Below are 20487 nucleotides of genomic sequence, written 5' to 3'. Positions count from 1 at the left end.
TTCCCTCGTGTTTATCTTTGTTATCCCTTCTCTTTCCCCATAATCTTTAGCAATATAACTTTTTTTTTTTTTTTTTGAGATAGGGTCTTGCTCTGTCGCGCAAGCTAAAGTGCAGTGACACAACTATAGCTCACTGAAGCCTCAAACTCCCAGGTTCAGACAATCCTCCCACCTCAGCCTTCCAAGTAGCTGGGACTACAGGCATGTGTCACCATACCCAATTAATTTTTGTATTTTTTTGTAGAGATACAGTTTTGCTGTGTTGCCCATTTCAGCTACTTGCGAGGCTGACGTCTCTAACTCCTGAGCAAGCAATCCACCTACCTCGGGTTCCCCAAGTGCTGGGATTACAGTTGTGAGCCACTGCACCTGGCCAATGAACCTTTTTTCTTTTTTTTTTTTTTTTTTTTTTTGAGACAGTCTCACTCTGTTTCCCCGACTAGAGTGCAGTGGCACCATCGAAGCTCACTGCAACCTCCACCTTCCAGGATCAAGGGATGCCTGCGCCTTAGCCTATGGAGTAAGGGGGACTATAGGCCCATGCCACCATGCTTGGTTAACAATAAAACTTTTAAATCAAAAGAATCTATGTGTTTATCCTATTCAGGAGAAAAATTAAGCTAACATACTCTGCAGCCCATCTTAGGGGAAGAACTCCAAAAGATGTGAGCAGTGTGCTTTTAAAAAGGGAAAAAAAATGCAGGCTGAATCTCTGTATGGTCTTCAAAAAGAAAGAAGGATGCAATGAAAAGCCTACATTGTCTTAAGAACAACTTTGGGGATATGACTGTTAGGAAGCCCAAAAAGTTCCTCAGAATAGGCAATGCAGTAAACTTCACAAGGGAAGGGACTAGGTTCTCAATAAATGTGGGTTGAATGACCTGAAAAATGAATATTTGTCACTACACTAAATGTTATCAGGGCTTTGCGATGTTTGATGTTAAGTTTGCATTTTACGTGTTTTTCTCCTCCCTTTCCTATATAGATATAAATCGTCATTTATATGTCTAAGAGCACTCCCCACCAAACATAGTCTTTGCAGAAGTTGATAACATCCCTTGTATCTTCTAAGGGGGTGGTTCTAATATGCTGAACTTGCTAGAATTATTTTTAAAATGAGGATGAATATGTTCTAAGTGATGATCTCAGGGATTCCCCTATGTATGAAGCATGTCAATACTATCATATAGGTCTTATAACTTTCATCTTGACTGCTCTTCTGTTGAGCTCTTGGCTCTGCTGTGCTGCAGATTACACAGGCTGCCAGATAAGTCACCTCCAGTGAGATGTTATGTTACTGGGACTATTTTTAACCTGAAACCAATGGTACTTGTCTATAATCCACAAAACTGTCATTTAAATGACTTTTTAAATGGCAAAATATCCTGAAAAATGGCAATTCTGTGCCCAAGCTGAGGAGGAACACTTTCTAGACCCTTACCACATATATCTATTTTTATCCTCTCCCTTGAGACTCCAGTTGACCCTCCTTCTTTATTCCATTTTCTTCTATTTTTTCCACAATTCACTTTATCTTACTCTTCTGTCTTTGGGTGTTCAAGAGATATTTACTGTATTTTCTAATCAGAAGGAAATGGGCTTAACTAAGAAAATACAAAGTTTATTTTTCCCATAATCTCCTGAAAATATGATCTTAAGGAAAAATTTCCATCTTGAATTACAGAAAATGAGAATGCAAGTTAATCAAGGTCAAAGGGATTATAAAATATTATCTTCACATGATTATACTTGATGAAGCAATTGTCCCTTTAGGACATTTTACCTAGGACTAAATATGCTAAAAAGTATATCTAATAGCCTATTTCTTCATGTTTCTGATGCATGCATTATTGCTTCTACTTTTAATACAACTGAATCTATGAAACACTGCTTTTTCTATGATTTACTCAATGTAATACATTTAATAAAGCAAACATTTTAAAGGCGACTTTCAGCAAACTATTTCACAAGAGAAATATTCCAAGTGCGCTAAAAAATAAATTAAATAATGATTGGAATTGTTGGAATCATTTATTTGGGAAATGACTCTTTTATTCAATTTTTACACTTTCGATTTGTTGGAATCGTTGATTTGGGGAATGACTCTTTTATTCAATTTTTACACTTTTGATGTACCTAAAAACAAAATTACATATCATAAATTTAAGCAATGTGCTTGATAAAACCTAGAATGTGTCACCAATAAACAATATGAAAAATTTCAGTTTTAAGATTAACTTCAAATAAGTTCTTCCCAAACACTGAAAAATAACATTGCACTCACTGGGATAAATATAATATGAGTCTTTTTCCAAATATAAGCAATGTCACCTGATGCAATTCTCTGGCTCACTCACTATAACTTCCTACCTCTACCAAAACAAACTCCATCAGGATGGATGTATTCCAAATCTGAACTGTACAGAAGGCAAAATATTTATGAAAAGCATTAGCATCATTCATAAGAATTAACATTCATCAATTAAAATTTGAACCCAGACCTGAAAGAAGAATTGTTGATTAAAAAAATTGTTAAAAACACCTCAAGTTCCTACATAACAAAAAAAGCAAGATTATAAATCTCAAGTATGGTATAACAACTATTCCAAAATGGATGCTGTTCTCAGTTTTAGTATAGACTGGAAAGAACAAATGAATAGTTCATTGGCTCTTTCCAGCTCTCATCCAACATCTGTTCATAGCAACTACAACCATATTTGTAGCCATGCTGTTATTTTCAGGCTACGAATAAACAGGTCCGTGCTGTTCTAAGAACTATTACCCAGGCATTTTTTGCTAGACAACATAAACCCCATCTAGTTTACCTTCCCTATATTCAAAAACAAGGAAACTGAGGCTCAGAGAGATGTAGTGCCTGCGCCCCCCCACCCCAATTCAAGCAATTCACACTAGCACTAAGCAAGGCCTAAAACCAGGTTTTCTCAATTGTTTCTACGAATATGGGTCAACTCTGAGGATCAGAACCACGGATTGTTTTTCTGGGATGGAAGGGGCCTTTGGAAATTTACAAGCTGTGTGATACTGAGCAAATTACAACCTTTCCAAGTCCCCTTTTCCTCTTCTACAAAATGCAGAGAGTACCTACTACTCTAACAAGGTTGTGAGGATTATGTCCGGCTTGTAAAGTGCTTAGCACAGTGCTTAGGAAATTTTAAGCATTCGAAAACAGGTAGCTATTATTTTTACTCCCATCCTGAAAACATGGCTGCTCCTCATCATGGCTGTTTGAGAAGACAACGAACTGAATTCATTAACACAATGGACAGGGTCCCATCCACCAGAGCTTCTCTGGCCTACCACATTCTACAAACAGTAGAAAACCCCATACAAACAACCTATTTCATCCCACCTAAAATGACCATCCCTTACACTATTTTTTTAAAAAATGAAATTGCTGCCACATGTCTTCTGCTACGTGTTGTACACTGCACATGTCAAACAGAAATTGCAGAGGAGGTTCTGGTTCCACCCAAAACATGAAGAACAAACGACGGGAAAAGAATTAGATAACGTCACACACCTGAACTGGAACTCAGGACCTTATTCTCAGCACATTCAGTTATGGGCGGTAGAAATGCTTTAAGCACCATAAAGCAGGAATAATGGCTACCTCAACAAAATACAATTCCCTAGGTTTCTCAACAAAATAGAATCCGTTTGCTTTCCCTAGTAAATCCATACGCACATGGGCAATAATTGAGCATCTTTCTTGTAAAACTGAGGATTAAGCTGTGCCTGAGCTGCGATGTACCCTAGGATCATACAAATCTATGAAAAAGTCCTATGAAATGGCGAGACAAAATGATGGGGAATATCACCTTGAAATCAATAAGGAAGGAATCATAATGTCTTGCCAAAGTCGTCTCCGTTGATAAAATCCCGACCCTCCATTTCATGACACTGCACATCCACTTCCCTCTAAGGAAATTAACAGGAATCACCGCAGCAACCAACCTCAGCAATCAGCAACGACCAGATCAACCCCTACTCAAATGGCGATAAGCACTGCGGGTCCAAGCCCCTCCCTGTAACTGCCAATTCCCGCGCTGACTCCGGACTACCTCACTTCCTTTCCGTTCTCCCTCCCACGCTCGACCCACGATGTTTGTCCCAAAACTCGCCACTGACAGAAAAAATAGAAACAAGACAGTCTTCCTAAACTTTGTCCAGGAAGTACCAGGCTACACATACCAGTCCCTATTACGATCACATCAAACTCCGAAGGGAGAGTATCCGCCATCTTGACGGGAAACGCGTCATGTGACTATTACTTGTGGAAATGAGATCAAGTTAGGCATTCCCTCAGTGGAAGGCGGAAAGGAAAACAATGCATTCTGGGTGTTGTAGTTCTTGGGTGGAAGGTCCTGGCAGGCGACTACAGTATTATATTTAAAATGTTTACACGTAAATTAAAAGCTCGACTGATTTTCCAGGCTGAGTGCTGTAGCTCATTTAGCCTGGAGGGTTGAAGTAGGAAAAAAATGTAGATTGTTATTCCGTTAGCTAGGATGAATGTGGGAGACTTGGATACCCCTTGACAATACTGAAGCGAGAATTGTTAGGAGACGCGGAGAGCGGAGTGAAATTGAAAGGGGTTTGTTCTGTGAACAAAGCAGATTTTCATTCCAGCCTAAAAAACTATTTCCCGCCCTCGTGTCTGTACTTTCGTGTTGGCCCTCGAGGCACGGTTTTTCACACCAATACTTTCAAAATATTTTCCATATCTTTTTCGTTTGCCATGTCTCCTCAATGAAAACCCACGAAAAACCTCTCACCCTAGTTTCTTCAGAATGGAACTCTCACCGCGTCCGTATTTGTTCTAATTAGTCCAGACAGCCACTCGGGCAATAGATTAGCCTTGTTTTATAAGAGGGAAAAAATATATGAAACTATAGTTGTACTGGATAAGCGTTTGTTGTGTCTGAATTTGATTTTCCGCACGAACTAGATAAGTTCATGTAAGATTCTCCTTAGTTTACATTTAGTTTTCAATCTATTAGTTTCCATAAGCTACCGTAGAAATAATTAAGGTTAAATGGCCTTTATATTAAAGTGATTGTATTTGATGAGGGACTTTAGGTCGTCTATGTCTAACAGCTAACAGAGTTCTCATAAGTATCTTCAAGGTCTGTCACCTCCCACCGCTTGCCTTCATCCGCCCCCTACCCCGACCCCTATTATTTAAAATACTCCGCTGTCTGACAACACCAAAACAAAAGGGGAATGGTGCTGGGAATGAAGGAGGATACTTTTTTGATCACAGAAATGTCTTGTGTAGTTATTTTACAAGAGTTTCAAAATAAATCAAAGATAGTGTGCAGGAGTGGGCCTTCCCCGATACCACCTATCCTCTAAGATGCTTGTGGTTACGCAGACATTGTTTTCTTTCCAGTATCTGTGACCACACTCATGATCAGCGTGGAATGATCTTCCCATTCTCTAGCTAACAGTTATTCCCAGGATGTCGTTGGGCTTCCACCTCCTCCTCCTTTCATCTCCGTGTGTGGGCTGTTTTCCTATACGGTGCTAGACTTTGTCTTAACCTGCCGGACTGCTTCGACAGTTTGCATTTATGTCGATTCCTATAGAGTACACATATCGCCACATATCCACACAAAAATACACACCCAGACATGCAATACCATAATTAGAAACCCCTGTACAGTATGACAGACACCAAGTCTCGTTTATCTTTTTCACTCTCGCACCTAACCTAAGCCCGGTGCATAGTAGGAATTTAATAAATGTTTGCTAAACCAAACTTGATTTTGACTCCCTTAATGGATGGAAGAGATGAGTCCCTGTCCTCATAGTGCTTACCATCTTCGCCTTTATATCTGCCCACCACTATCATGTGCCTTATATTTAGAAGATGTTCAGTGTTCATTAATTGTAAATATTTCCATGAAAATGCTTTAAAATATATTTTGATGGGTTTTTACTGCATTTCTCTTGCATTTTACCATAATCATTAGCAACACTGTACATGTTTCATTAATTTCTTTTATAGATCATCCAGTTATATTACACAATTCTCTTATGATATGGTCTTTGATTAGTATTTCCTGTAAAAGAGATTCCCCTGAGAAGTATAATGCACTGTTCAGTAAATCACTCTGTCATTTGGCTTGGTATGTAAAGAAAGTTTTTAGTATTATCAGAAGTGAAATAGATATTATTTGTGAGACTCTTGATATGACAGTAGAAAATGGAAATAAATGAATTTCTCAGAGTAAACACAGGAAACTTTCCAAAATCTTCTCTAATAGAAGCCACAGATGGATGGTTAAAAATCTGATAAATAAAAGTATTTCTACCATACTTTGGATATATATTTCTATACATTTGTTCATGTATATGAGATATATAAACCACATACATACACTTTTCAATATGAGTATCTCTTTCTAGGAATTCAGAAATTTTCTGACAATCACACCATGAAGATGCAATTCATTAATTTGTTTATTCCTCAAATATTCATTGAACACCTACTATGTGCAAGACACTATTTTGGATGCTGAGATTAGAGCAATGAACAAAATAGACAAGAACCCCTGTCTTCATGAAGTTTACATTTAGTAGGGTAAAACAAAATAAACAAGTAATCACTCTGTAGCATAGATTTTCCAATCTGTGCTGCCCTGAATTTGAAACCTTCTTTTTTCCCCTAAGAATAGAAAGCATGATCCTCAGAAGGATAATATTACCAACTTCTATTTTGCTGTCCTTTCTCTAAAATCATTACGGGACTCATTCATGCCCTTTTCTGGGCATAGAAAATATTATTACATTAGGAAAATTTCAATGTTGTGCATGGAGAAAATGCTCCAAATACCTTTTCTTTCAAATGTATTTTTGTAGACTTTATGCAAAGTAAAGATGAATATAGGAGTCAATAATTACAGTAAAAAAGCATAAAGCAAAACAACTGAATTGCATCTATTCTGTTATTCTAAGGATATCTATTATTGAGAGCTTAAGTATTTTATTGGGATAAGTCACAGTACAATGAGATAACAGATACCTAAAAATTGACCACTCTATTAAAATCACTATGGCACTAATTTTGTACTTAATTATTTCCTGAATTGAAAAAGCATGATTCCTTGAACACTTACCTGGTATTCAGACATTTACTCAACTATGAAATCTGGCTGTTATCGTTATACAAATCATAATTTAATGGTCTCTATCACTGGGACCTTTCCTTTGTGTTCCAGACCTATATATCCAATCTCTTACTGAACATCTCTTCCAAACATGTCCAGTGCTGAACTACTGAACATTTGAATCCCGCTCCCAAATCTTCTCTTCATCCAGCATTCCCTGTCTTAGAAATAGTACCACCTTCTACTCTGCTATTCAAGTCAAAAACCCAAGAATCATCCTTGACACATCACTGTCTTTCACCCTTAAACCAATTGATCAGCAACACTTGCCATATTTACCTCAAAAATATATTGTAACTATATCAATTAATCTCAATATGGAATGCCCACATAATCTCTTCCCTAGACTACTACAATTGGTTATAGTTGGACCCCTCATTAATGCTTGCTTCTCTCCAGTCCATTCTCCCCACTGAAGGCAGAGTAAATATTTTAAAACTCAAATCTGATTATTCCTTTACCTACAACACTTCATGACTTCTCATTGTTTTTAAAATACACTCCAAAATTATAAACATAGCGTAAGAGGCCCTGCCTAACTCTTCAGTCTCATCTCATACCTCTTAACCTTCTCTCTCTAGGATCCAGCCATATTAGCTCTCCTTCATTTCTTCGAGTGCTCATGCTTCTCCCCACTTCAGGGCCTTCACTGATGCCCTTCCATGTGCCTGAATTGCACCTTTATCCTTCTGCCCCTCTTTATTGTAGCTTCTCATCCTTTACAGTTAATTTGAAACGTCACATAATCTGGCAAGTCTTTCTTGAGTCATCAGTCTAGCTTAGGTCCCCTATCACCCTGTATTCCCTCTTTGTTGAACTTATGATTGGAAATGTCTGATTACTTATGGAATTACTTGTTTCATCTTGTTAGAAAGTAAGATCTGCAAAGGCAAGGACTATGCCCATATTGGTCATCATTATATTCCCAGAACCTAGTCCAATACCTGGTACAAATAGTCACTCAAAAATGTCTGCTGAGAGTTTCTCTTGGCATTCATTTCTGTTTTTATTCCACTGTGGTCCAAGAATATGCTTGGTATGATTTCCACTTTTTTAAAATGTATTGAGACTTGCCTTATAGCAGAGCATGTGGTCATTCTTAGAGTATGTATCATGTGCAGATGAGAAGGACATATATTCTGTGGTTGTTCAGTGGAGTATTCTGTAGGTGTTTATTGGGTCGAATTGATCAAGTGTCAAATTCACATCCAGAATTTCTTTATTAGTGTTTTGCCTTGATGTTCTATCTAATGCTATCAGTGGAGTATTGAAGTCTTCCACTATTATCGTGTGGCTAAGTCTTTTCACGGGTCTGGAAGGACTCATTTTATGAATCTGGGTGCATGTATATTCAGGAGAGTTAAGCCTTTGTGCTGAATTGAACCATTTGTTATTATATAATGGCCTACTTTGTCCTTTTTTACTGTTGTTGGATTAAAGTCTGTTTTATCTAATACAAGAATATCAAGCCCCGCTCTTCTTTTTTTTTTTTTTTTTTTCCGTCTGCATGATAGATCCTTCTCTCTTTACTTTGAGCCTATGGGTGTCATTACACGTGAGATGAGTCTTTTAAAGACAGCAGAATGTTCGTTCTTGTTTTTGTAATCCAACTTGCCACCCTTTGTCTTTTAAGTTGGGTGTTTACACCATTTACATTCAAGATTAATATTGATAAGTGAGGTTTTGTTTCTGTTGTGATGATGTTAGCTGGTTTCTTTGTAGTCTTGATAGTTTAGTTGCTTTATGAGGTCTGTGGGTGATGCATTTAAGTGTGTTTTTGTGATAGCAGGTATGTTTATTTTGTTTCCAAGTTTAGAGCTCCTTAAGTATCTCTTGTAAGTCTAGTTGCAACAGATTCTTTCAGTTCTGGGAAACATTTTATTTCTCCTTTGCTTATGAAGTTTTGTTTAGCAGGATATGAAATACTCAACTGGAATTTCTTTTCTTTAAGAATGCTAAAAATAGGCCCCTAATCTTTCCTGGCTTGTAAGAGTTCTGCTGAGAAGTCTGCTGTTAGCCTGAAGAGGTTCCCTTTAAAGGTGATATACCCCTTTTTGTTAGCTGCCTTTAAGATTTTTTCCTGCACTGGAAAGTCTGATGACTATGTACATTGGAGATAGTCATCTTGTATAATATCTCTCAGAGATTCTCTGAATTTCTTGAATTTGCATGTCGACCTCTTGCAAGATTGGGGAATTTTTCACGTATTGTATCCTGAAATATGTTTTCCAAGTTGCTTACTGTCACTTCTTTTCTCTCAGGAATGCCAATGAGTTGTAGGGTTGGTCACTTTACATAATCCCATATCTCTCCGACACTTCATTCATTTTTTCGAAACTCTTTTTCCTTTTTCTTTGTCTGTGTAGGCTGATTAGAATAACCAGTCTTCAAGCATCGAAATTCTTTCCACTGCTTTGTCTAGTCTGTTGTTAAGGCATTCAACTGTATTTTGAAATTCCTGTAGTGAATTTTCCAATTTCAGAAGTTCAGTTCAGTTATTTATTAATATGACTACTTCATCTTTCAAGTCTTGGATCATTTTTCTGGCTTCCTTGGATTGAATTTCAACTTTCTCTTGGGTCTCATTGAGCATCTTTGACACCCAGTTTCTGAATTCTTTGTCTCATTTCACAGGTTTCGATTTAAAAGAGATTCTTAGAAAACAGTTGTGTTTGTATGAATGTGTATCTCTTAACACCATGAAAAATAAGCAATAATAATTCAGGAAGTAGATTATTACACATTATTGTAAGTTCCAGACTTATAAAGAATTTTTTAAATTCAGAACTAGTATTAAAGCTTATTTTGAATTAAAATTTTTGTCTCCAAGTCTGTAGTTGTAGTGGTGGTAAAGATTCACCAGTACAAATGCTCTGGACAATAAAACATAGCGAAAAATGGAGAAAGTCCAGTCTACTGGAGAATAACCTCAAATTACATGAAGTAGTGTTGTTGTGAGTATACAACCCCCTTGAGGAGTTTTACAATATATCCAGATGAAGTTAACTTAAAGTTTTCCATTTCAAATGTATATAAATACTATTCTATCATACCATTTTTGTTTATAAAATTGAGGTCTTTGAGTTCATGTTCACTTCCATCTTTAAAAGATAATCAATGTCATGACAGCAATTATTTCCATATATTAGAAATATGTTTTAAGTGTTAGTTTTAGTAACAAAATGATTATTTGTACTAACTATTGTATTTGTCAGTTTCTTCAATACAGAAATATTCAGAACACATTTGCATTTTTCATAGTCCCTGCAAAACAAAACAAAACAAAGAGGCTGACTAATTTTGTGGGAATTTCATGAACCTTTATAGAAAGTCTTACTATTCTTCTTTTGGCTGTTTAATTGTAATGTCATAGTAACAGAAAGAAGCATACCCAATTTTGCATGGATGAATAGACACATTCAATAAGGAAGATTTAACAGAGTAAATCAAACAGTGGATTAAACATTTTCTGCATAACAGACCACAAAATGGGCATTCATTTTACCAATGGATCCTTGGCATTAGAAGCAAATAGAAGTGCATACCAACATAATAAAACTGAATATTCAGTGGCCTGATTGCAAAGTTTCCCAATATTTTATCAAACTAGCATCCAGTTAATTAGAATTGCCTGTACATATTCAAGCACACACATAGAAAAGATTAAGTATAGATACTATTCATTTGCATTTGTAATTCAATAGGGTAATTTGTTTTCTTCTATTTTTTTATCCCCAAAGTTTGAATACAGTAAATTTTCAGTATGGTTGCACAAATGAAAAGTTCAAACACATTGAAATTGGCAATATTGTGTTGTTTTGCATTTAATTGTATTTAATTTTTCATTTTTGATATAAGAATCTTATTTAAAGACAGATTTTAATCTCAACAGGATTTTCCACTAAATTTGCTGACAAAACTTCACCCCAGAATTTATTACATGGCTATTCATAGCCAAATTTTAAAATAGTTTACTATTTTTGTACAAGTAGTTTCTCCTATTTTTATGTCTTATTATTTCAGTTTGTTTTTACTGTAATGTTTTATTTCAATGCAAAAGCATTTTTACATTTATCTTTATCAAGAAATGGCTGAATAATGCAAGATTCAGGGCTTTCTATTCTCTCTAATCATTAAAAATAATGTTTTATTAACTCTATATATGATTCAAAGCATTAAAAATAGGAAGAACCACTTCATATTTGGACTAACTTTGTGATAACTTTGAATATAATAAGGTCACTTCAACTGTATTTTTTATTCTACATAGGTACTGAATAGGAGTTTGGAAAGAAATAGATGACATGCCTACTAAAAACAGGGATTGTCTCTGTATTTCTGTAATATCAATGTCTACCATTGACACAATATCTTCTTACAGCCCTGCCAAAAGGAGAGCAAAAAAAAAAAGGTGATCCAAGGGAGTCCATGGCTTGTCCAAATTTATGCCTAGACCTGTGGCCTGTTTTAAAAAGATAACCTGGGTCAATCAGATTTCCTTTCCAGGAAATTCTTTTAAAATGACATAGATAAAAGATGCAGTATAACAGAAGCTGAAAGAAATGAATTGAGATTTATCTTGATGTAAAGTAGGGTAGAGCAGCCATTATATGCAGCATCCATCTTGTGTATGGGCCACAGTCAAGATGACTACCGGAGAAAGTCTACTGGTAGAGAGAAAGGATAATACAGTAGACCTGCAGAGACATGTATATTTGTCATGAGTGCAAAAGCAAGTTCATACTTGTGAAAAAAGAGCTATGGTCTCAGTTCATGAAATCTGCTTGTGTTTTATTTTCTGTGCTTTCTATTCATGCAAACTCTGAGTGTCCTTATAACAACACCTCCTTTTCTTAGCTAGTCAGGGTGAGTATTGCAAGCAAAGGAGTTTTGATTAAAAGGTTTTAAAACATGCATATAGCTGGGCACACAGATGATTCTGTACAAACTGTTTCTCTACCTAAAAATTAAAAATGTAAAAGATTTTAAAAATTGCTATTCAAATACTAGAAATATTAATTCAAATCTAAATATTTATCTGGAAATCAAAGGTTGAGGACAGATCTTTTTTTCTAATTACACTTTAAGTTCTAGGGTACATGTGCACAACGTGCAGGTTTGTCACATATGTATTCATGTGCCATGTTGGTTTGCAGCACCCATTAACTTGTCATTTACATTAGATATATCTCCTAATACTATCCCTCCCCCCTCCCCCACACCACGACAGTTCCCAGTGTGTGATATTCCCCATCCTGTGTCCAAGTGTTATCATTGTTCAATTCCCACCTATAAGTGAGAACATGCGGTGTTTGGTTTTCTGTTCCCATGTTAGTTTGCTGAGAATGACAGTTTCCAGCTTCATCCATGTCCCTACGGAAGGACATGAACTCATCCTTTTTTAGGACTGCATAGTATTCCATGGTGGTATATGTGCCACATTTTCTTAATCCAGTCTATCATTAATGGACTTTTGGGTTCCAAGTCTTTGCTATTGTGAATAGTGCTTCAATAAACATATGTGTGCATGTGTCTTTATAGCAGCATGATTTACAATCCTTTCAGTATACACCAAGTAATGGATGGCTGGGCCAAATGGTATTTCTAGTTCTAGGTCCTTGAGGAATCGCCACACTTTCTTCCACAATGGCTGAACTAGTTTACAGTCCCATCAACAGTGTAAAAGTGTTCCTATTTCTCCACATCCTCTCCAGCACCTGTTGTTTCCTGACTTTTTAATGATCACCATTCTAACTGGTGTGAGATGTTATCTCATTATGGTTTTGATTTACATTTCTCTGATGACCAGTGATGAGCATTTTTTCATGTGTCTGTTGGCTGCATAAATGTCTTCTTTTGAGAAATATCTCTTCATAACTTTTGCCCACCTTTTGATGGGGTTGTTTGATTTTTTTTTCCTGTAAATTTGTTTAAGTTCTTTGTAGATTCTGGATATTAGCCCTTTGTCAGATGCATAGATTGCAAAAATTTTCTCCCATTCTGTAGGATGCCTGTTCACTCTGATGGTAGTTTCTTTTGCTGTGCAGAAGCTCCTTGGTTTAATTAGATCCCATTTGTCAATTGTGGCTTTTGTTACCATTGCTTTTGGTGTTTTAGACATGAAGTCCTTGCCCATGCCTATGTCCTGAATGGTATTGCCTAGGTTTTCTCCCAGGGTTTTTATAGTTTTACATCTGACATTTACGTCTTTAATCCATCTTGAATTAATTTTTGTATAAGGTGTAAGGAAGGGATCCAGTTTCAACTCTCTACATATGGCTAGCCAGTTTTCCCAGCACCATTTATTAAATAGGGAATCTTTTCTCCATTTCTTGTTTTTGTCAGGTTTGTCAAAGATCAGATGGTTGTAGATGCGTGGTATTATTTCTGAGGGCTCTGTTTGTTCCACTTGTGTATATCTCTGTTTTGGAACCAGTACCATGCTGTTTTGGTTACTGTACCTTTGTAGTATAGTTTGAAGTCAGGTAGTGCGATGCCTCCAGCTTTGTTCTTTTGGCTTAGGATTGTCTTGGCAATGTGGGCTCTTTTTTGGTTCCATATGAACTTTGAAGTAGTTTTTTCCAATTCTGTGAAGAAAGTCATTGGTAGCTTGATGGGGATGGCATTGAATCTATAAAGTAACTTGGACAGTAAGGCCATTTTCACAACTGATTCTTCCTATCCATGTTCATGGAAAGTTCTTCCATTTGTTTGTGTCCTCTTTTATTTCATTAAGAAGTGGTTTATAGTTCTCCTTGAAGAGGTCCTTCATATCCCTTGTAAGTTGAATTCCTAGGTATTTTATTCTCTTTGAAGCTATTGTGAATGGGAGTTCACTCTTGATTTGGCTCTCTGTTTGTTGTTCTTGGTGTATACGAATGCTTGCTATTTTTGCACATTGATTTTGTATCCTGAGACTTTCCTGAAGTTGCTTATCAGCTTAAGGAGATTTTGGGCTGAGACGATGGGGTTTTCTAAATATACAATCATGTCATCTGCAAACAGGGACAATTTCAGTTCTTCTTTTCCTAATTGAATACCCTTTATTTCTTTCTCCTGTCTGATTGCCCTGGCCAGAACTTCCAACACTATGTTGAATAGGAGTGGTGAGAGAGGGCATCCCTGTCTTGTGTCAGTTTTCAAAGGGAATGCTTCCAGTTTGTGCCCATTCAGTATGATATTTGTTGTGGGTTTGTCACAAGCAACTCTTATTAGTTTGAGATATGTCCCATCAATACCTAGTTTATTGAGAGTTTTTAGCATGAAGGCTGTTGAATTTTGTCGAAGCCTTTTTCTCCATCTATTGAGATAATCATGTGGTTTTTGTCTTTGGTTCTGTTTATATGATGCATTACATTTATTGATTTGCATATGTTGAACCAGCCTTGCATCCCAGGGATGAAGCCAACTTGATCATGCTGGATAAGCTTTTTGATGTGCTACTGGATTCGGTTTGCCAGCATTTTATTGAGGATTTTCGCATCGATGTTCATCAGGGATATGGGTCTAAAATTCTCTTTTTTGTTGTGTTTCTGCCAGGCTTTGGTATCAGGATAATCTTGGCCTCATAAAATGAGTTAGGGAGGATTCCCCCTTTTTCTATTGATTGAAATAGTTTCAGAAGGAATGGTACCACCTCCTATTTGTACCTCTGGTAGAATTTGGCTGTGAATCTGTCTGGTCTTGGACTATTTTGGTTGGTAAGCTCTTAATTATTGCCTCAATTTCACAGCCTGTTATTGGTCTATTCAGGGATTCAACTTCTTCCTGGTTTAGTCTTGGGAGGGTGTATGTGTCCAGGAATTTATCCATTTCTTCTACATGTTCTAGTTTATTTGCATAGAGGAGTTTATAGTATTCTTTAATGGTAGTTTGTATTTCTGTGGGATCAGTGGTGATATCCCTTGTATCATTTTTTATTGTGTCTATTTGATTCTTCTCTCTTTTCTTCTTTATTAGTCTTGCTAGCAGTCTATCAATTTTGTTGATCTTTTCAGAAAACCAGCTCCTGGATTCATTAATTTTTTTGAGGGTTTTTTTCTGTCTCTATCTCCTTCAGTTCTGCTCCAATCTTCGTTATTTCTTGCCTTCTGCTAGCTTTTGAATGTGTTTGCTCTTGCCTCTCTAGTTCTTTTAATTGTGATGTTAGGATATCAATTTTAGATCTTTCCACCTTTCTCTTGTGGGTATTGGGTTCTATAAATTTCCCTCTACACACTGCTTTAAATGTGTCCCAGAGATTCTGGTATGTGGTGTCTTCATTCTCATTGGTTTCAAAGAACATCTTTATTTCTGCCTTCATTTCATTATGTACCCAGTAGTTATTCAGGAACAGGTTGTTCAGTTTCCATGTAGTTGAGCAGTTTCGAGTGAGTTTCTTAATCCTGAGTTCTAGTTTGATTGCACTGTGGTCTGAGAGACAGTTTGTTGTGATTTCTGTTTTTTACATTTGCTGAGGAGTGTTTTACTTCCAACTATGTGGTCAATTTTGGAATAAGTGCAATGTGGTGCTGAGAAGAATGTATATTCTGTTGATTTTGGGTGGAGAGTACTGTAGATGTCTATTATGTCCACTTGGTGCAGAGCTGAGTTCAATTCCTGGATATCTTTTTTAACTTTCTGTCTCATTGATCTGTCTAATGTTGACAGTGGGGTGTTATACTCACCCATTATTATTGTGTGGGAGTCTAAGTCTCTTTGTAGGTCTCTAAGGACTTGCTTTATGAATCTGGGTGCTCCTGTATTGGGTGCACATATATTTAGGATAGTTAGCTCTTCTTGTTGAATTGATTCCTTTACCATTATGTAATGGCCTTGTTTGCCTCTTTTGATGTTTATTAGTTTAAAGTCTGTTTTATCAGAGACTAAGATTGCAACCGCTTTTTTTTTGTTTGTTTTCCATTTGCTTGGTAGATCTTCCTCCATCCCTGTTTTTTGAGCCTATGTATGTCTCTGCATGTGAGATGGGTCTCCTGAATACAGCAAACTAACGGGTCTTGACTCTTTTTTTTTTTTTTTTTTTTTTTTTTTTTTTTTTTGAGACAGAGTCTTGCTCTGTCGCCCGGGCTGGAGTGCAGTGGCACGATCTCAGCTCACTGCAAGCTCCACCTCCTGGGTTCACGCCATTCTCCTGCCTCAGCCTCCTGAGTAGCTGGGACTACAGGCACCCACCACCTCCCCCGGCTGGTTTTTTGTATTCTTTTTAGTAGGGACAGGGTTTCACCGTGTTAGCCAGGATGGTCTCGATCTCCTGACCTCGTGATCTGCCCATCTCAGGCTTCCAAAGTGCTGGGATTACAGGCTTGAGCCACCGTGCCCAGCCTGGGTCTGGACTCTTTATCCAATTTGTCAGTCTGTGTCTTAATTGGACCATTTAGCCCATTTACATTTAAGGTTAATATTGTTATGTGTTAATTTGATCCTGTCATTATGACGTTAGCTGGTTATTTTGCTCGTGAGTTGATGCAGTTTCTTGCTAGCATTGATAGTCTTTACAATTTGGCATGTTTTTGCAGTGGCTGATACCGATTGTTCCTTTCCATGTTTAGTGCTTCCTTCAGGAGCACTTGTAACACAGGCCTGGTGGTAACAAAATCTCTCAGTATTTGCTTGCTTGTAAAGGATTTTATTTCTTCTTCACTTATGAAGCTTAGTTTGGCTAGATATGAAATTCTGGGTTGAAAATTCTTTCCTTTAAGAATGTCAAATATTGGTCCCCACTCTCTTCTTGTTTGTAGAGTTTCTCCCAAGAGATCCACTGTTAGTCTGATGGGCTTCCCTTTGTGGGTAACCTGACCTTTCTCTATGGCTGCCCTTAACATTTTTTCCCTCATTTCAACTTTGGTGAATCTGACAATTATGTGTCTTGGAGTTGTTCTTCTCGAGGAATATCTTTGTGGCATTCTCTGTATTTCCTGAATTTGAATGTTGGCCTGCCTTGCTAGGTTGGGGAAGTTCACCTGGATAATGTCCTGAAGAGTGTTTTCTAACTTGGTTCCATTCTCCCCGTCACTTTCAGGTACACCAATCAGATGTAGATTTGGTCTTTTCACATAGTCCTGCATTTCTTGGAGGCTTTGTACATTTCTTTTTACTCTTTTTTCTCTAAACTTCTCTTCTTGTTTCATTTCATTCATTTGAGCTTCAATCACTGATACTCTTTCTTCCATTTGATTGAATCAGATAGTGAAGCTTGTACAAGCATCACGTAGTTCTTGTGCCATGGTTTTCAGCTCCATCAGGTTATTTAAGGTCTTCTCTATGCTGTTTATTCTAGATAGCCATTCATCTAATCTTTTTTCAAGGTTTTTAGCTTCTTTGTGATGAGTTCAAACATCCTCCTTTACCTCGGAGAAGTTTGTTATTACTGATCGTCTGAAGCCTTCTTCTCTCAACTCGTCAAAGTCATTCACTGTCCAGCTTTGTTCCATTGCTGGTGAGGAGCTGTGTTCTTTTGGAGGAGAAGTGACTCTCTGATTTTTAGAATTTCCAGGTTTTCTCCTGTGGTTTCTCCCCATTTTTGTGGTTTTATCTACCTTTGGTCTTTGATGATGATGATATATAGATGGGATTTTGGTGTGGATGTCCTTTCTGTTTGTTAATTTTCCTTCTAACAGTCAGGACCCTCAGCTGCAGGTCTGTTGGAGTTTGCTGGAGGTCCACTCCAGACCTGGTTTGCCTAGGTATCACCTGTGGAGACTGCAGAACAGCAAATATTGCAGAACGGAAATGTTGCTGCCTGATCCTTCCTCTGAAAGCTTCATCTCAGAGGGGCACCTGGCCATATGAGGTGTCAGTCAGCCCCTACTGGGAAGTGCCTCCCAGTTAGGCTGCTTGGGGGTCAGGGACCCACTTGAGGAGGCAGTCTGTCTGTTCTCAGATCCCAAACTCCATGCTGGAAGAACCACTACTCTCTTCAAAGCTGTCAGACAGGGAAGTTTAAGTCTGCAGACGTTTCTGCTGCCTTTTGTTCAGCTATGCCCTGTCCCCAGAGGTGGAGTCTACAGTGGCAGGCAGGACTCCTTGAGCTGCGGTGGGTTCCACTCAGTTTGAGCTTCCAGGCTGCTTTGTTTACCTACTTAATTAAGCCTCAGCAATGGCAAATGTCCCTTCCCAAGCCTCACTGCCACCTTTCAGTTCAATCTCAGACTGCTGTGCTAATAGTGAGCAAGGCTCTGTGGGTGTGGGACCCTCTGAGCCAAGCATGGGAGATAATCTCCTCATGTACCATTTGCTAAGACCATTGGAAAAATGCAGTATTAGGGTAGGAGTGTCCCGATTTTCCAGGTATCATCTGTCATGGCTTCCCTTGGCTAGGAAAGGGAATTCCCTGACCCCTTGTGCTTCCCGGGTGAGGTGATGCCCTGCCCTGCTTCAGCTCATGCTCCGTGGGCTGCACCTACTGTCCAACAAGCCCCAGTAAGATGAACATGGTACCTCAGCTGGAAATGCAGAAATCACCCATCTTCTGTGTTGCTCATGCTGGGAGCTGTAAACTGGAGCTGTTCCTATTCAGCCATCTTGGAACCTCCTCAAGGACAGATCTTAAGAAGTGATCTGTCTATACCTTGCCTTCAGTCCATTTCATTGCCAAATTATTCCAGGCAGTTAGAAAAATCTATCTTATTTTGAAGACCTCTGGAGAAGTATATTTTATTCTTCTTTGACCATTTCTTCACTGTTAGGAAACTGTACCACTGAAATATTTGTTTCTATAATTTTTAATATTAAATGTAGAGTTCTAAGTGACACATTAGTATTATATTAATATTGCATCATGAAATTAAAAATAAAACAACTAAAACCATATCAGCCTAGCATTCAAAACCCTCCAAACAATGGTACACACACACACACACACACACACACACACACATAAGGGTTCAAATAAGGGTTAAATCCTTATTTGGGTTCATACATGCTATCATAAGGAGCCAACTAAGGAGAAATCATGGGCTCCCTTGGCTTTGCAGAGAAGAAAAGAAAATGTCAATGTGAGAAATGTTATAGTAGTATCAAAACACGTGAAAACAAAACACATTAATAGTAAAACCTCAGTTGTAGTCTTAATTACCCTATAGTAGTATATGAATTAGAAATTCTCGTTAAGATAGAAAAATAGAAACTGTGACAGCCAGTGTCCATAGTCCACACATCCTGGCATTAATGCCTTTATATAGTCCCTTCCCATATCAAACCAGCTGACCTGTGTACAAATAGGATTTCATGGAAATGATGGAGTGAGCCTTCAGAGGGCATGTAACAAGACATTGCAGTTTCCACCTTGCTCATTCTGGGACCATTTACCCTGGAAAAAGCCAGCTGCCAGTTCATGAGGACACTGAAGTAACTCTTCAGAGAGGTTTGTGTGGTAAAAGCTTCTATCTACATGCAGCAAAGAACCAAGGCTTTCTGCCAACAGCCAGACATGTGAGCCATCTTGGAAGCAGATCATCCAGCCACAGTTAAGCCTTCAGATGATTGCAGCTTTAGCCGACATCTTGACTATAAACTCATGAGAGACCCTAAGACAGAACCATTCAGCTGAGTTGCTCCTAAATTTCTGACCCATATAAACTGTGAGATAATAAATGTTTATTATTTTAAGACACTAAGTTTTAGAATGATTTCTTATTCAGCAATAGATAGCCTGTAGAAAAATAAAACCATTATAATCCATCTGAAGCAGACATTCCAATCACGTTGTCTCATGTAGAGAATAGCCACTGGCATATCCAAGAAATCTATATCCCTACATCATCTCAAATGTTTTAATTAAGTCAAGGCTTAATCTCACTTTTCCAGCTTTATTTACCACTACTACCCCCCTACCTATACTCTGGGGTCTAGCAAAACTGAGCTATTCACAATTCCCTGATTATTTGTATGTCTCCGTGTCTTTGTTCAAATTGTTTCTTCTGACTGAAAAGCATTCTTTTCCGTGTAAAAATCTTATACTTCCTTCAAAATCCCCCTTAGCTGCCACTTGTTTCATATGAGCTTTACTGATCTCCCAAACTGTATATTTTTTCTTTGTTTTAAGCCCTTTGTTTGCTGGGACTATTTTCACTGCAAGTGACAATCCCAACTCAAACTAGCTCAAACAAAAAGGGAATTTATTTTATTGGATCACATAACTGGTATATCAGGTGTGGAGATGACTTAAGCATGACTGGATTCTGATTCTCAAACATTGTCTTCATCCCATAGGCTTTATCCTATAGGCTTCATTCCATAGGCAGTCTCTCTAATTGTCAGAGAGAATAGCTGCTAGCAACACACACTACAGTTTTTG

At 37.7% G+C, this 20487-nt stretch overlaps 1 protein-coding gene across 3 annotated transcripts in view; it reads right to left on the bottom strand.

Moving 5' to 3' along the window:
• The window catches only part of CHM (CHM Rab escort protein), a 184269-nt gene extending 179974 nt beyond the window's left edge, over positions 1–4295 (bottom strand). Inside the window, exon 1 of one of the 3 annotated variants that reach the window (XM_007992195.3) lies at positions 4213–4295. In XM_007992195.3, coding sequence (XP_007990386.3) covers positions 4213–4261 — 49 coding nt within the window. In that variant the 5' untranslated portion in view covers positions 4262–4295. Of the gene's footprint in view, positions 1–3839; positions 4077–4212 lie in introns of those variants that run through there. The other 2 variants (XM_037989467.2, XM_037989466.2) reach the window with 2 other exon arrangements.
• Between the last annotated feature and the right edge of the window lie 16192 nt (positions 4296–20487).

Source organism: Chlorocebus sabaeus, chromosome X (assembly GCF_047675955.1).
Source record: "Chlorocebus sabaeus isolate Y175 chromosome X, mChlSab1.0.hap1, whole genome shotgun sequence".
NCBI lineage: Eukaryota > Metazoa > Chordata > Mammalia > Primates > Cercopithecidae > Chlorocebus > Chlorocebus sabaeus.
This window is presented reverse-complemented; position numbering and strand designations above follow the sequence as displayed.